Raw genomic sequence first — 15,237 nt, forward strand, 5'->3', positions numbered from 1 at the left:
TATTCTCACAGCAATTGGATTTCAAAATTCATCAATTACCACTACATCAAAAAGATCAGAATCTTGACAAGGAAAAACAGTTCACAAACATTAAAATTGAACAAAACGACAGATCGAGTTTGCAAGCACACCACTAAAAAGTAGAGAACTAATTGGATGTAAATAGAATGTGAGAGCTCCTACCCCTACACCTTAATGGCATACTTCCTCATTGGGAAGTACATTTCCTTCTTCTTCTCCCTTTCAGTCTTCAAGGCCGCCTGCCATGCAAAACAACCAATGTTTCAAAAACAATATTGGGCGTATACATGAAACAAAAAGAAGCAGATTTTAGTTCTCTATGTACTTAAAATTCAATCGTGCAGGCAGCTTTGGTAATCCAATGCTTATAACAATTAAAAGATATAACTTAAAACAAAATAAGAAGGATGGCACTTCGCCACTACCTGGTGCTTGGTAAGCCTTCTGCGGATGGCTCGGGTCTTCTTGGGACGAAGATCAAGAGGCAAGAACTTCTTCTTCTTATATGCCTCCCTCAGTGCAGCCTTCTGCTTCTGTGAGATTACAGTCAATACCTGAGCAATGGACAGCCTCACCACCTTGCTGCATCAATACCGACACCAGACTCAGAACAACATTTCAAAGCCAATGAATCCAACATACATAACCTTATTAAAAACCGTCAATCCAAATTGTACACTAAGGATTCGTAAAAAACAATTAACCCAACAGACAGAACCTTACTAAAAATAAATAAATAAATAACCATTCCTACAAATAAGCTGAAGAACTCAAATTCCACATTATCTACCCAAATCAAACAAAAAAAAACATAAACATAAGGTCAAAACCTAAAACAAAATAAAATAATCAAAATGGGAGAGAAATGGAGTTACATCTTGGAAAGCTTGTTAGGTGCGCCACCGGTAACTTTAGCGACGCGAAGAAGAGCGAGTTCAGCTTTGAGATCTTTCAACTGAGCCAAAAGTTCAGTTTTTGATTTCTGCCTCAACTCATGGACCTTAATCCTTGCTGTTTTTATTCGATAATTTACAGTCAAAAACAAGAAAACCATTTTCAGATTTCACGAAACTATCGAGAACATTTATGAAAAATCATTAAACAATTTCAAGATGTTCGCTTAGTTACCCATTGCGTGCTTCTTCTGCTGTTCTTCTGAGACTACAAAGGCGGCTTCTCTCAGATAGAAAATTCTGAAACCCTAATTCCGTTGAAGCAAAGGGTATTTATGGAGATTTATTGGGCCTTAATGGGCTTATTTATTTCTCTCGGTTTCAATAAAACTTGATACCTTTTGGGCTTAATTTTATTTCAATTATAATCTTATTAGGGTAAACTATCTATTTGGCTACCCACCTATTACTTAGTTTCTGTTTTGGTCACTCAACTATTATTTGTTTCAAAATCATACCTAATTTTAGGTTTTTGTTCTGTTTTGGTCACTCGTCGTTAAAAAATTAATTTGATAAGGGTGTGAATTTTTGGATATCGAATATTATCTGATCCAAAAATTTTAGATATCTGAAAATTCATATCACAAAAATTGTAATCCGTGTTCGAACAATAAAAACCGGATATCCGAATTTTTAGATTGAATATTTAGATATCTAAATTCCAATATAAATTTTAATTTTAAAAAAATGTGTATTATATTTTTGTGCCTTTATACGCATATGTCTAGTTTATATACTTATAAAAAAAAGTGAAAGAGGAAAATGCAATTCACAAAAGCTTCTTATTCAATTGAAATTTGGAAGTTTGGACGGTGAAATTTTGGGAAATTCAATTGTTAGGTTCAGGGTTGGGGTGCTGGGCATTTTAGGGTAGTACGAGCTAGCTGGCTGTGACTACTGACGAGCCTGTCTAAAATATTCTGAAGGTCCATTTTCATCACAATTTCAGATAATTCAACATTATATTTTAGTCTATTCATATCTGATTTGATTAATTGATTTTCTCTTAGATATTTAATTTTAATTATCCAAAAATTGAAAATATATTGGATATTCGAATTTTCAGATCGGATCTGTCTAATTGGATTTTTTACAAACCCCAAACGTTGTTGAGGTTTTTTTAAATTATATTTCAATACCGACGTAGCATCATCTTTTGGTAACACACCATGATCATAATTAATTTTTTAACGAAGAGTAATAAAAAAAGAACCAACACATAATATTATATATAATTTTAAAAAATAATAATAATTAGGTGACTAAAACAGAAACTAAGTAATAAATAAATGATTGAATATATAATCTCGCTCGTGATAAAATTCAAATAACAATAAACTTATGAAAAACCTACATACAATAAGATCTGAACATAAAATATAAAAAATCTTCAAGCCTCAACACTATCATTAAACCAATAACTCATTAAAAGTTATAATTAAACCTTGCAAAGGGTGAGGTTGCGATGAAACGAGTAGAAAAAGCCAGGCAACCAACTCCATAAAATACTTGTTACAAGATTCATTCAATAAAGTGCGATGTGCAACCTAAATCGATCTATATTCAATAGGATAAAATATTAAAAATTAAAAATTACAATTTAAAGATAAGCTCTATAAAAATATTTTTTAAAATATTCATTTAATAAAGTAGGATGTGCACGATCTAAATTAGTCGGGATAAAATATTAAAAAATTAAAAAGTACAATAAAAAGAAAAACTCCATGAAGAAAACGATAAAAATGTGTCCATTGGGAGGTTTTAGTCAAAGCTGCCGTGCATGCATTGGCATTTAAAAAGCACTGTTTTGTCATCGGTTAGGCTATTACTTTTGTGATCAACTTGCACAACAAATGGATGGATTTCAACTTGTGCGGATGATTTTCAGCTCTTTTTGACCCAATCCAATTGCTATTCCTTTGACTGCCTTTTTCAAATGTGAAAACCCTACCTCCATCAAAATTTCCCCTTTTTGACATACAAATTTTGACGATTTGGGCTTTAGAATCGTGGGATCTTTTTAGTTTTTAATTTTGAAATTATGATATTCTAACTTTGAACTTTATTTTAATTTACTTGTTATGTATGAGGATTTATCTAGATTTAGTGTCATCGTGATTAATTCATACTAACTCACGTTACACATCTAGTTTTGGTGAGTAAATCTCCCAGCAGAGATTTTCTTCATACACAAGAACTCGAACCTGATATAATAGTTCATACATCTAAATATTGTTTTGGTTGAGTCTAAAAATATACCATAATGACCTCTCAAAAAAATTTAAAATTATTTAAGTCCTAAAACTTTCATAAGTTCTCATTAATCTTTATATATATATATATATATATATATATATATATATATAATATATAGGTCTTAATTTTTTTGAAATTTCTCATTGAAACCATAAATTGATTTTTAAAATCAATTAGAAAACTAAATTATTGTTAACAATATTTGTTCCTGATCATTTATCATAACCTTTTATAATGATTAATTCAAATGATGCTTATTTAAATATGTATTAATACTTATAAGTGTTATTGTACTTGTATTTTCTTTAAGAAAAATCTATATCACACTTTGGTTGCTTCCTTTAATAATGCTTATTGTCGGTGCAATGGGACATCTTAGCTTTCTTCATGATCTAATTTTATTATAATCATTTCTATTATCATAACTTATTAAAATTTTGAATGATTTATATTTAGGGATGAAAATTTAATCCGAAATTGATCAAATTTCGACTCGATCCTATCCAATAGGGTCCAATTTTTTTTAAGCGGGTTCGGTTGGAGGGTGAAAAAACTCTGATCCAACTCGACCCGAGGATATTAATGTAATTTCTTTTTAAAAAATATTTTTTTTTAATTATGTCCTTATTTTATATCAGGTCGGGTCGAATTTATTCTCTAAAAAATCGGGTCGAGTCGAAGTTTGGTGGAGGATATATAGTTTTCGAGTCAGGTCAAATTCATGGAAGATACATATTTTTTAGGTTGGGTCGGATTAACCAAAACCCCAACTCAATTCAACCCATTGTCATCCCTATCTATATTTATAATCCTTTTTGTATTTCAATATTACATCTTCTTAATTAAGTTAAAAATTAGAAAATATTATTAATTATTTATGTTTAATATAAATTAATCAGTCAATAATTAAATATCGATGACTGTTTCATTCTTTTAAAAATGACATAACTATAAAAAAATTGAATTATGAAACCAATTTGCAAATAAAATTAAAAAAATAATAACATCAAAAGGACAGAATTCCGTTGCTTATTGCTTAATTTTTGCAATATGAATTCATGTGTAAACTTTTCTTTTAGGTAATGAAAAAAGAATCTAAAAAAAACCCTATTTTGCGTCTTTGTATCATTCTTTTCTTGTAAACTTTTACATGGTTAGGTAAATTCGGATGAATCGAATTAAATTAAATCAAATTTTGAGTAAAATATATTTTTTAAATTAATTAATTTTATGAGGTTGTAAATAAATAATAAAATACTTTTAAATTTAATTATAGTATATACAAATTTATTTTATTACAAAATATTAGTAAAGTTTAAATGAATATAATGTAGATGAAATTTCTATTTAAAATAATTATCATTATTATAATTTATCTAAAAAAATTAATAAGATGTATTTTAATCTAATTAAAAATATATCTCAACTCGGGTTTATTTTCATATTTATTATTTAGGGCAAACTATATATTTAGTCACCCAATTATTCTTATTGTTTTGTTTTGGCCACTCAACTATTTATTTTCAAAACTGTACCTAAACTTATGTTTTTATTCTGTTTTGGTCACCTGCAGTTAAAAAATTAATAGTGATGTTGACATGTCACCATAAGATAATGCCATGAAATTATTGAAAAAAATAAAAATAAATGTCAGTGGTTTTGTTTACATTTTAGATTACAAATAATCAAATGGAACAAAAACATAAGCTTAAGTATGATTTTGAGAAAAAAAATAGTTGAATGATTAAAATGGAGTCACAAGAATAGTTTAATGACTAAATATGTATTTTACCCTATTATTTATATATATTAAAACTTGAATCCCAAGTTGGATAGACATCCAAGCACGCAGCCCCAAAGGCCACATACATCTCTCTCGACAAATTTATATATATATAAACAAATTTGATCACAAAATTGTCTCAAATCCTTTAAAACTCTGAGCTTTGGTGCGTGTGTATATCTTCTGGTCAAATCACTCTCCATTACTCTTTCTCTTACTTTCTGCACGGTTGAACAAGAAAATCCATGGTTCGTTCTGAAACCTATCATCTTATCTTATCTCATCGTCTTTTGATTCCTCTTTTTTATTACACGTTTTCGTGTTTTTGATCATATTATGTCTGGGTTTTTCATGTTCTTCAGGATCTTGAAAACGGAACTGTTCGATATGAAGAGGTCAGTGATCATATATACATATATATTTATATATTACCAGTTTCTGAACAAAAACTAAGCCGTGTTCTGTATAATATTGCAGGAATATATCACTAATCCTCGAGGATTGAAGCTATTCACATGCAGATGGCTTCCGGTGAACGAAGAACCCAAAGCTTTGATCTTCATCTGCCATGGTTATGCCATGGAATGCAGTATTACCATGAACAGTAAGTATATATGCATACATGCATACATATATTATATGAGTGGACAGATAAGATAATATGTAATCTGGTAAATCCAGGTACTGCAATTCGTCTGGTGAAAGCAGGATATGCAGTTTATGGAATAGATTATGAAGGCCATGGGAAGTCATCAGGGTTGCAGGGCTATATCTCGACCTTTGACAATGTTGTTAACGATTGCTCCAACTTTTTCACTGATATTTGTGGTAAGTATTTTTATTTTTCGATTCGGATTAATCGATTGAAATTATAAGTGGAGTGATAAATGATTTGTTTTGAGTTTTCAATTAACACGGATATCGAGTTTTGCAGAGAAGAAGGAGAACAAGAAGAAGATGAGATATTTGTTAGGGGAATCCATGGGAGGGGCAGTGTTGTTGTTGGTTCATAGGAAGAAGCCAGATTATTGGGATGGGGCAGTCTTGGTTGCCCCCATGTGTAAGGTAAATCATATATTCCCTTTATTTTAAAATTATTTATTTTTTTTATCATGACAACAAAAAAAACTGTAATTTAAATAAAAAATAAGAAATATTTATTATTAGAAATAAACATGTGTTGACCCAAAAATTTGGGCATCATAAGTGGAGAATTAGTTATCAGAATAGACTAGATTGATAGTAAAATATTGATATAAAAAATAATATATTATTTATAGGATAAATTGTTAGTTTTATCACTCAACTTTCTTTTCATTCTTATTTTAGTCAATAAAATTTAAATTTTCTTAATTTACTTACTGAATTTTTTTTTTTTTTTTATTTTGATCACTCGAGTGTTAAATCATAAATGAAATGATAACCTAAAAGTCACATGTGTAGATATGAACTATTTTTTATTAACATAAAATTTATGTGTCATCCATGTCATTTTCTCCTTTTTTTATTTGTATTCTTTCTCTAAAGATGAAAGTTTTACAATTTCATTTTTTTTGTCACCTAGACACTTTAATTATCATTTTTCATTATCTTTTTCGACCACTCAAAATTTCTATAAACATGATTCATTGTCTCCTATCACACTATCAATTTAGATTTTACCTAAATCACTTTAAAACTCGTAAAATTCAACCCTAAATCCAAAATTCATGAAACCCCGAACAACTCTGGTCTATAATATCCATCACCCATTAGCGTAGAATCAAGATATATAACTCGCTTACTCTTTCTCCATCTCCCCTCTATTGGGATTTAAAAGAAGATGATTCATAATCGAGAAATCAAAGAAAATAGTTCCCGTCCAGAATGTAAACCCGAAATCACCCTGAACTGTAATATCCAATCTTATTATTATTATTATTTTTAAAAATTACATACACAGGTTGCAGATGACATGAAACCACATCCATTAGTGATAAGTATACTGCGACAGCTGAACAAATTCATTCCAAAGTGGAGAATAGTTCCAGTCCAAGATGTGGTGGATGCTGCTTTTAGACAACCTGAGATAAGGGCACAGGTGAGAGCAAATCCTTATTGCTACAAAGGACGCCCTCGTTTGAACACTGCCAACGAGCTTCTAAACACCAGCTTGGACCTTGAACAAAGACTTCATGAGGTTTGTTTATTCTTTTCCTTTATTGTTTTACTCCTAGTCTATGTTTTCTTTTCGGGTTAATTTCACGAAACATTCTCGAACTATCGTTTATGTTCTAAATCGGTCCCAAAAATTCAACTTATCCATAGGTGTATATCTCATTAAAATGTCAATATTGTATCAATCATGTCTTTCCATTAGTCTAGTTGTCAATTTAGACGGTAAATGCTAAGAAAATATCCCTAACTTCTGATTAGATTGTATTTTAGTCTCTATTTTTTAGAGCATTTTGACTCAGAACGTTTCATTTTAGGGGAAAATGACCCCTAATGTTTGACTAAATAATCACTTTAGTCCTTAATTTTTGGAGCATTTTGGGACCTAAAGTTTTATTTTAGGGAAAAAAGGCCCCTACTTGAAGCATTAACCGTTTGTTGACTAACGGTCTCTATCAACGGAGGGGTCTTTTTACCTCAAAACAAAATATCATGGGTCAAAATACTCCCTAGAAAAAGGTGTCAAAGTGATGTTAGAATATTTTTTGTCATCATGTCATTCAAATATGTTATACATGGACAAACATAACAAAGCTAAAAGAATGGAAGGGGTCAAATCAATTGGCTTAAAAATTACAAGGGCCTACTAATTATTTAAACTCAAATTTAAGAAGGATCAATGATTCATGTGTCTAATATTCAAACTTACATGGTACTCTCGAACTCAGATAAAGCAGTCAGCCAACAGCTGTACGATGTTTCACGAAATTCGGAACAAGAATTTCAAATTGTATCCCGGGATGTGGCACGGGTTGTTGTATGGTGAAACACCGGAGAACATCGCCATTGTTTTGCGATATCATCGGCTGGTTGGATCGGAGAACCGAATCTGGAAATTCGAGGTTAGAGAGGGAACTAAAGCTTCAAAACGATGAGATTTTATCTCAAAAGACTCGTGAACTTATCATCGATTAGGGTTTCTTTAAACCAAAGATTATGAGGGGTGGATATTGTGAAAATTTGTAAAAGAAGATTTAAAAAAGAAACTGTACAATATTTTATAAATTCAATTATATAAGGGAGAAAGGATGATGTTTCTCATGCTTCAAGTTTTGAGTTTGTTGTTAGAGTTTAATACTCGGTTTTAATTTTTAAACGACTGAAGGATCTAAGGCTCCTCTCATCAGTCATCACCTTTGTAGTTTCGTCCCTAAAACTCACCTAATAAGTTGGGTAAGAATGCAAATTGCATCATCTTCTTTATCACTTTCTTGTAAATAGTAATAAATTATGCACCTTAAAAAATATATTCGTTCTCACCTAAAAGAAAATACTAATTTTATAAATTAATGTAAAGTTAAACAATCTTTTAACCCTCCTTCGTAATGTAATCCATAAAATCTTTTCTTTTTTATTTATTTATATTTTCACTTCGAAACTCAATTATTCGAAGTTAATTCAGTTGGCATTCTTCGTCACCACAGATTTTTATCCAATTTTTTAGTACTCTAAACGATTTTATGATCCGAATTTTTGGGTTAATCTTATCTTTTCCACATATATATATTAAATAAATTACTTTTTACCAATCCTACACCCTCTCAAAAACATGGCATTGGTATGTTCTATCGTTACTTTGATCTCTTAATTTTTCAGACTAATTTCCAATCAAATTTTCACAGGTGAAACCAGATGAAAATGTCAATTATCAAGAGGAATTCATCACAAATTCTCATGGATTAAAGCTTTTCACATGTAAATGGGTTCCAAAAAGAGATGAACCCAAAGCTTTGATCTTCATCTGCCATGGCTATGCCATGGAATGTAGCATCACCATGAGCAGTATGTCTTTTTCTTCTCCTTCTTCCTCTTTTATTAGAGAAAATCTCGATTTTTATATCGAAATTTAAATGATGAAATTGTGTGTTGCATTAGGTACTGCAATGAGGCTTGTTAAAGAAGGATATGCAGTTTATGGCATGGATTATCAAGGGCATGGGAAATCATCTGGATTGCATGGCTACATTGAAGATTTTGATTCTATTGTGCATGATTGCAGTGCTCATTTTTCAAGTATTTGTGGTGAGTTCTATATTTCCTCCTCTATAATTTATGTTATTCGAACTTTTCATTTTCTTGTAATTCGTCTATCTAATATATGATCGGGCAAGGGCATAGAAAAAATTAATTGCATCATAAATAATTGTGACCCTCATTCTAATTTGATCTTTAAGCTTTTAAATATTTTAATTTCATTCCTAAGCTATGACAATCATTCTATACTAATCCTCAAACTTTTGAATACTCCAATTCATCTCCAAACTATGACCCTCATTATAAATTGGTCTCCAAACTATCAGTATATGCTAATCACATCCCCATTAATAAAATCAGTATGCAAATGTTTATTATTATATGTTTGGAAAAAAAATTAGGTTAAACTATGGTTGAAACTAATTACATATTTGGATGAATTTGAGGATGAAATTGGAAGATTAAAAAAATTGGGGACCAATTTAGAATGTGATTCATAGTTTGAGGATGAAATTAGAATATTCAAATGATTAAGGACTATTTTAAAATGAGAGTCATAACTTATGGATGAAATTGGAATACTCGAAAGTTTGTGGGTTAATTTAGAATGAGGGTCATAATTTGGGGATATATAATGCAATTAACTTAAAAAGATTGAGGGGTCAAAAAATAATTTTATAATTGTATTAACTCATAATTTCTCAAATATTAAAAGATTTAAAGGGAAATTTGACCCTTTCAAGGGTTGTCCGTCCTTTATCTTCGCCCCCATATTCAGTGACATTGTTGGAGGCTGGCAGTGGCTTAGATAATGCTAAAAGTATATTTTAGCCCCCACCAAATGATAAAATTTCAATATAAATTATTGGGTAAACTACACTATTGATCACTTTCGTTTAAATTTTGTACATTTTTCTTCATTGAATTCAAAAAAACAATATATTTGGTCACTTTCGTTTTTATTTAATTAGGATATGGTCACTTTTGTCTTTATTTAATTAAGATGTAGTCACTTATCTTATCGACTTTTAAATGTTTAGTCACTAAGACTTTAATTGTCGTTAGTGAGAAAATTAAATAAAAGCGACCTCTTATTAATTAAATAAAAACAAAAGTGACCAAATATTATATTTTATAAATTCAGTCAGGAAAAATATAAAAAAAACTTAAACGAAAGTGATTAATCCTGTAATATATCTTAAATTATTTTAAAAAACTAAAGTGCAAAATTATATTTTAATCCTTTAAAATTGTATAATTTACTCTTTTCCCCTTTTTATATCTATAACGAGTTTTATCATTCTTTTTCACTTGAATTAAAACAGTCCGGATTTTTCATTTCCCTAACAACCTATGTAAGATATATATGTAGACATGATATTTTTACGGTTATCTATAATCTATGTTATCTAAACTTTTAATTTCTTTTAAATTGTTATATTAAACGTATATTTTGATACAGTATCGAGTAAAAATTATGAAATGCAATGAAATATTAAATATACTCGTATCGATCAAATATTTGTATAACATATTTATGAGGTTTGTTTAGAGATTGAAGAGAACAAAGGGAAGATGAGATATTTGGTAGGGGAATCCATGGGAGGAGCCGTTGCTCTTCTTCTACACAAAAAGATGCCAGACTACTGGCACGGCGCCGTTTTGGTTGCTCCCATGTGTAAGGTACGTGTTTGCCCATGCGCGTGAAATGGAAAATTTCAAACATGTTTTGATTTGGTCCTCCTGAAAATTTGGATCTTTTTAACATGTTTTTTTTATAGCAAAGAATGTTTTTTTTTTCTTTCATTCTTTTAATATGGTATATGTTCTTTTTAACTAAAATTGGTATTTGAATTTGTTGTTTTTTAAAATTTGGTACTTGAATTCAGTTTTAGACTCACATTAATTATGGGAGGGCCCTCCCAAAAAAAAACACTTTATAGATTTAGCTACATCTTAGGTCCTTAAATATATTGAAACTATTGTCCCTTAACATGGATTTTTGTTTATGTTGTGTATTTATTTATTTTAATTAATTGATAATTATTAATTAAAAAACAAAACAAAACAGATAGCAGATGAAATGAAGCCACCTGCAGCAGTGACTTATGTTCTCAGAGGGATTAGCCGGTTGGTCCCAACTTGGAATCATTCAGTTTGACCCAAGACATTATTGATCTTGCCTTTAAACGACCCGAGATTCGAGAAGAGGTATATTGTTTATTTAAAACAATTCGATTAAATCTATTTTTAATAATTCGATTAATTAACAGGTTAGAAAGAATGAGTACTGCTACAAAGGGCCACCACGGTTGAAATCCGCCTATGAGCTCTTGAGGGTTAGCACCGATATTGAGCGAAGTTTACAAGAGGTTTGCATTTATTTAACAAATTTTTACTCCTCGTGTTCATGAATCGAGTTGAGTTAAATATTTATTTTTTATTAATAAAAGTAAAATTTATTAAAAATATATCTTAATTCTTAGAATTAATTATATTTTTAATTTTGGTCTTTGGATTTTTTTTATCTATATTAGTCTTTAAATTTAGTTTTTATCGTTTTAATAGTGTGTGATTCTGATAGTATGCCACATGGCATATCATACGAGTGACACATTATCAAAGAGAGAAAAAAGTAGTCAAATTTAAGGTCTAACCAAAAAATGAAAGGACTAAATTAGTAAAAAAAAATTAAATTCAAAGAGCAAAAGTTGCTTTAGTAATATACTTTATTTTGTAAGAGTCAGTCCTTGTATTATTTTCTATTTAATTTTTTTGATTCTTCTCTTAAATTTCATTTAATTATATTATTAACTATTAATCTGATAAATAATTAATTATAAAAAATAAAATAATTTTCCAGTCCCTTGGTTCTATAACTTGACTCTAAATCTTTTAAAAACAATAAAAAATACCATTAATTGAACAATACAATTTTCAATCACCTTTATTTACATAATTTTAAGGATATAATTGATAAAAAAAATTGTAAACATATCGAATCAAGAAAGTTATTTTGCTACTTTTTATAGTTATCAAGTCAATAATTAATAATAAAATTGAATATAAATTTGGAGATGAACAAAATTTTTTGAATAAAAAATAGGACAATGATTTAATTTCACAAAAAAAAAATATAAACTAAAAATACATCATAAATTGATAATTTTGGTATTCTTTTAATGTACAGAGACTTTCTCGCTTATTTTAAAAATACAAGGACCTTTATAGAAATTTTACCACTATAGAAAAATAGGGAGTGATCCTGACTCATTTGTTTGTGAAATGTAATTATTAGGTTACAATTCCATTTATAGTTCTCCATGGTGAGGATGATAAGGTGACAGCCCCACATGTTAGCAAAGAACTTTACATGGTGGCTTCAACCAAAGACAAGACCATGAAGCTCTACCCCGGAATGTGGCACGGTTTGCTCTACGGCGAGCCCTTAGAGAACATCGACATTGTGTTCGCCGACATTATCAAGTGGTTAGACGAACGGACAAAACATGGAAATTCAAGGCCGGAGGTGTTGAAGAAGGTTGAAAATGACCATATGTCTTTGAACAAGAACAATAAACTCTAGTTGTAACCATTGAAAAAAAAAGGACACTCCGAAGCTCTGCTTTGCTTTTGAGAAAACCTAACCCGGAAATTCGACTCAGTAGTTCGTTCATGATTGTTTATTTGAAAGTGCAATGTTCAAATCGACCTTTTCTTGGAAAGAAATAGGGTTATCATTCTTAGACGTGATTCCATGACAATAACTTTATAAAGTTTTTAAATGGCAAGATTTAGGGTTTATCACAGGCAAATTCGAGCATTCAAGTAAATAGGAAGGAATAGACCAATACCTATTACTGACTTGAACTTGCAGGTCCGACAAGAACTCCTTGTGCGGAGCCTTCCTTCTTGCTGCTTTCATCGTTTGCGTCGCCATCGGACTTTTTGATCCTAATTTTGTATTTTGTCTCGAAATCGCAATTTCCTTTTTCTTCTTCTCTAGGGTCTCATTAAGCCGAACAATTACTTCCTCGAGCCCTTCTTTGTTTCGCTGCACAGCGGGGAGAACCTCTTTGATGGTTCTCTCGACCACACACCTCCAATCATCCGGTAACACCGCCTCGATGAGTCAAGCGGCTGAATGGCATTTATAACAAGTGAATGCTCACTAACTTCCATCTCCAACTCGGTGATCTTAGAATACATTTGATTTAGTTCAGATCTCATAGCTCCATACATATTTGCAATCACTTGTTCGTTCACAGGTTCCTTACTCTCGGATTTACTCGCCATTTTTTCTCTGTAAAAAGAATAAACAATATGTTAAGGGCGATTAACGTTAAACATTGCAGGTAGAATATCCAGTGCAAAATCCTAATATGCCAGTACCACAGGTTGAGTATGATCATTTGAACATTCACCATAATATCCTTCTAGCAAACTTCAAAAGCATGGAACATGAATATATTCATCTAGTTGTGCTAAAGCGACAGAAAGTCTAATTTGAAACAAAACTCAAGACCACCGCAAATGAAACTTATTCACCTGTTAATCAAAACCGGACCAAAATTCACTAATGCATACACCAATCATTCGCACATTTTCTTGAAAGGAGAAGAAAACCGATCTCCACAAACAAAACTAATAATGAGTGAAAAGGAAACAATATCTGGGGAAAGGCCTGAAGCAGCTAGAGATTAGGAAAGCAAAGACTGCGGAAACAAGTTCTATGTTATAAGATCATGGAAACGAACTGTGTTGGCGGATGCTTTTCCGATCAAGGACAGAATTTTATGTTACTGTTAGGGAATGATAAACTTATAAAATTCTAAGGGTCAAAATAAATTGTCAATAAAAAATATCTAAAATATACGATAATTTAAAATTTGACAGGTCATCAATGTTTCCGATCATATCATATTTACCGGGAATGTAATGGATGATATTGTATCAACAGCTATAAATATCAGTATAGAGAGTCGGAACCATATAAGTAGCAGTAGCTACATAATTCATGGGTAAGGGATTTTGAAATCCGAAGTTCAAGCTGCCGAGCAATTCAAGAACTTCACCACAACAATTGTCAACATAAACGGGGCAAAGAATTTCTCATCCTACAACAAACAAAACAAATAGAATATAATAAACCCTAAATATATCTAAAAAATTAGAGATTCAACAGAGACCCATTGAAGATATTGAAGAGAAAGACAGGAAAATGATAATAACAGTAAAAAAGCAAACCTGGGTGTGGGAGTTGGCGAGGTGGAAAATAGGAGATGGGGAGAAAATTGACAGCAAACAGGTGGGAATGGTGGGATTCGACAGAGATCGAAAGAGAAGCTGTGAAGTGAAGTCGGCTGCTGAAATGGCTCAGTTTGGATCTTGGAAGTAACCAAATAACTCGGGCTGGGTTTAATTTCAGGTTTTCTGGCCCATGTCGAGTTGAAAAAAATCAATTTCTACCAACAATGTTGGTTCAAGACTTCAAATGGTAAGTATATTTACATCATAAAAAAACCTTGAATTTAAGATAGTGTATGCAGATTTTTTTCTGAGAAGATTTACTCACCAAAGTTAAATGTACAGAATAAAATTATACGAGGAATTAGGAGAACAACCATAAAAAATTATTATTTTTTTTCAAGGTTAAATCTTGACTTTATGCATATATTCATAAACTACTCAATTTGTAATTTTATAAACTCAGAATTGACTTAATTTTTTTAATAAAATTTTAATTATAAAATAACTCAAATAACTCAAAATTTTTAATAATTAATAGATTAATTTTTAAATTCTAATCAAGTCTCTCAGTTTTATATGATACATGTCGCATATGAAAATATAAAGGAATATATACATATATATATATATATTGTATATGACTATAGAAAACTATTTAAATAAAAATCAATTAATACCATAATATTATAAATATTTACAATTAAATTTAAACATAAAAACTCAAACAGCACAACTCGAAAAAACTTCAAATAAAATTCAAGTTGTAAAATATTACTTATCAACTCA

The 15,237-nt window shown here is 30.4% G+C and overlaps 1 protein-coding gene and 3 pseudogenes across 1 annotated transcript; 2 read left to right on the forward strand and 2 right to left on the reverse strand.

Moving 5' to 3' along the window:
* Positions 1-63: 63 nt before the first annotated feature.
* LOC120174596 (60S ribosomal protein L35-like) lies at positions 64-1,243 on the reverse strand. The gene is made up of 4 exons (XM_039181395.1): positions 1,150-1,243; positions 897-1,032; positions 447-603; positions 64-260 (listed from the first exon to the last, which is right to left on the reverse strand). Exons 1-4 carry the CDS (start codon positions 1,151-1,153, stop codon positions 186-188), a joined length of 372 nt encoding a protein of 123 aa, XP_039037326.1. The 5' UTR covers positions 1,154-1,243; the 3' UTR covers positions 64-185.
* A 3,940-nt stretch (positions 1,244-5,183) lies between these two features.
* On the forward strand, positions 5,184-8,188 carry LOC120174597 (annotated as a pseudogene).
* Positions 8,189-8,776: 588 nt separating this feature from the next.
* Positions 8,777-12,793, forward strand: LOC120174671 (annotated as a pseudogene).
* Positions 12,674-14,622, reverse strand: LOC120174595 (annotated as a pseudogene).
* Between the last annotated feature and the right edge of the window lie 615 nt (positions 14,623-15,237).

The sequence above is a fragment of the Hibiscus syriacus genome, unplaced genomic scaffold (genome assembly GCF_006381635.1).
Source record: "Hibiscus syriacus cultivar Baekdansim isolate YM2019G1 unplaced genomic scaffold, ASM638163v2 tig00112114_pilon, whole genome shotgun sequence".
Taxonomy (NCBI): domain Eukaryota; kingdom Viridiplantae; phylum Streptophyta; class Magnoliopsida; order Malvales; family Malvaceae; genus Hibiscus; species Hibiscus syriacus.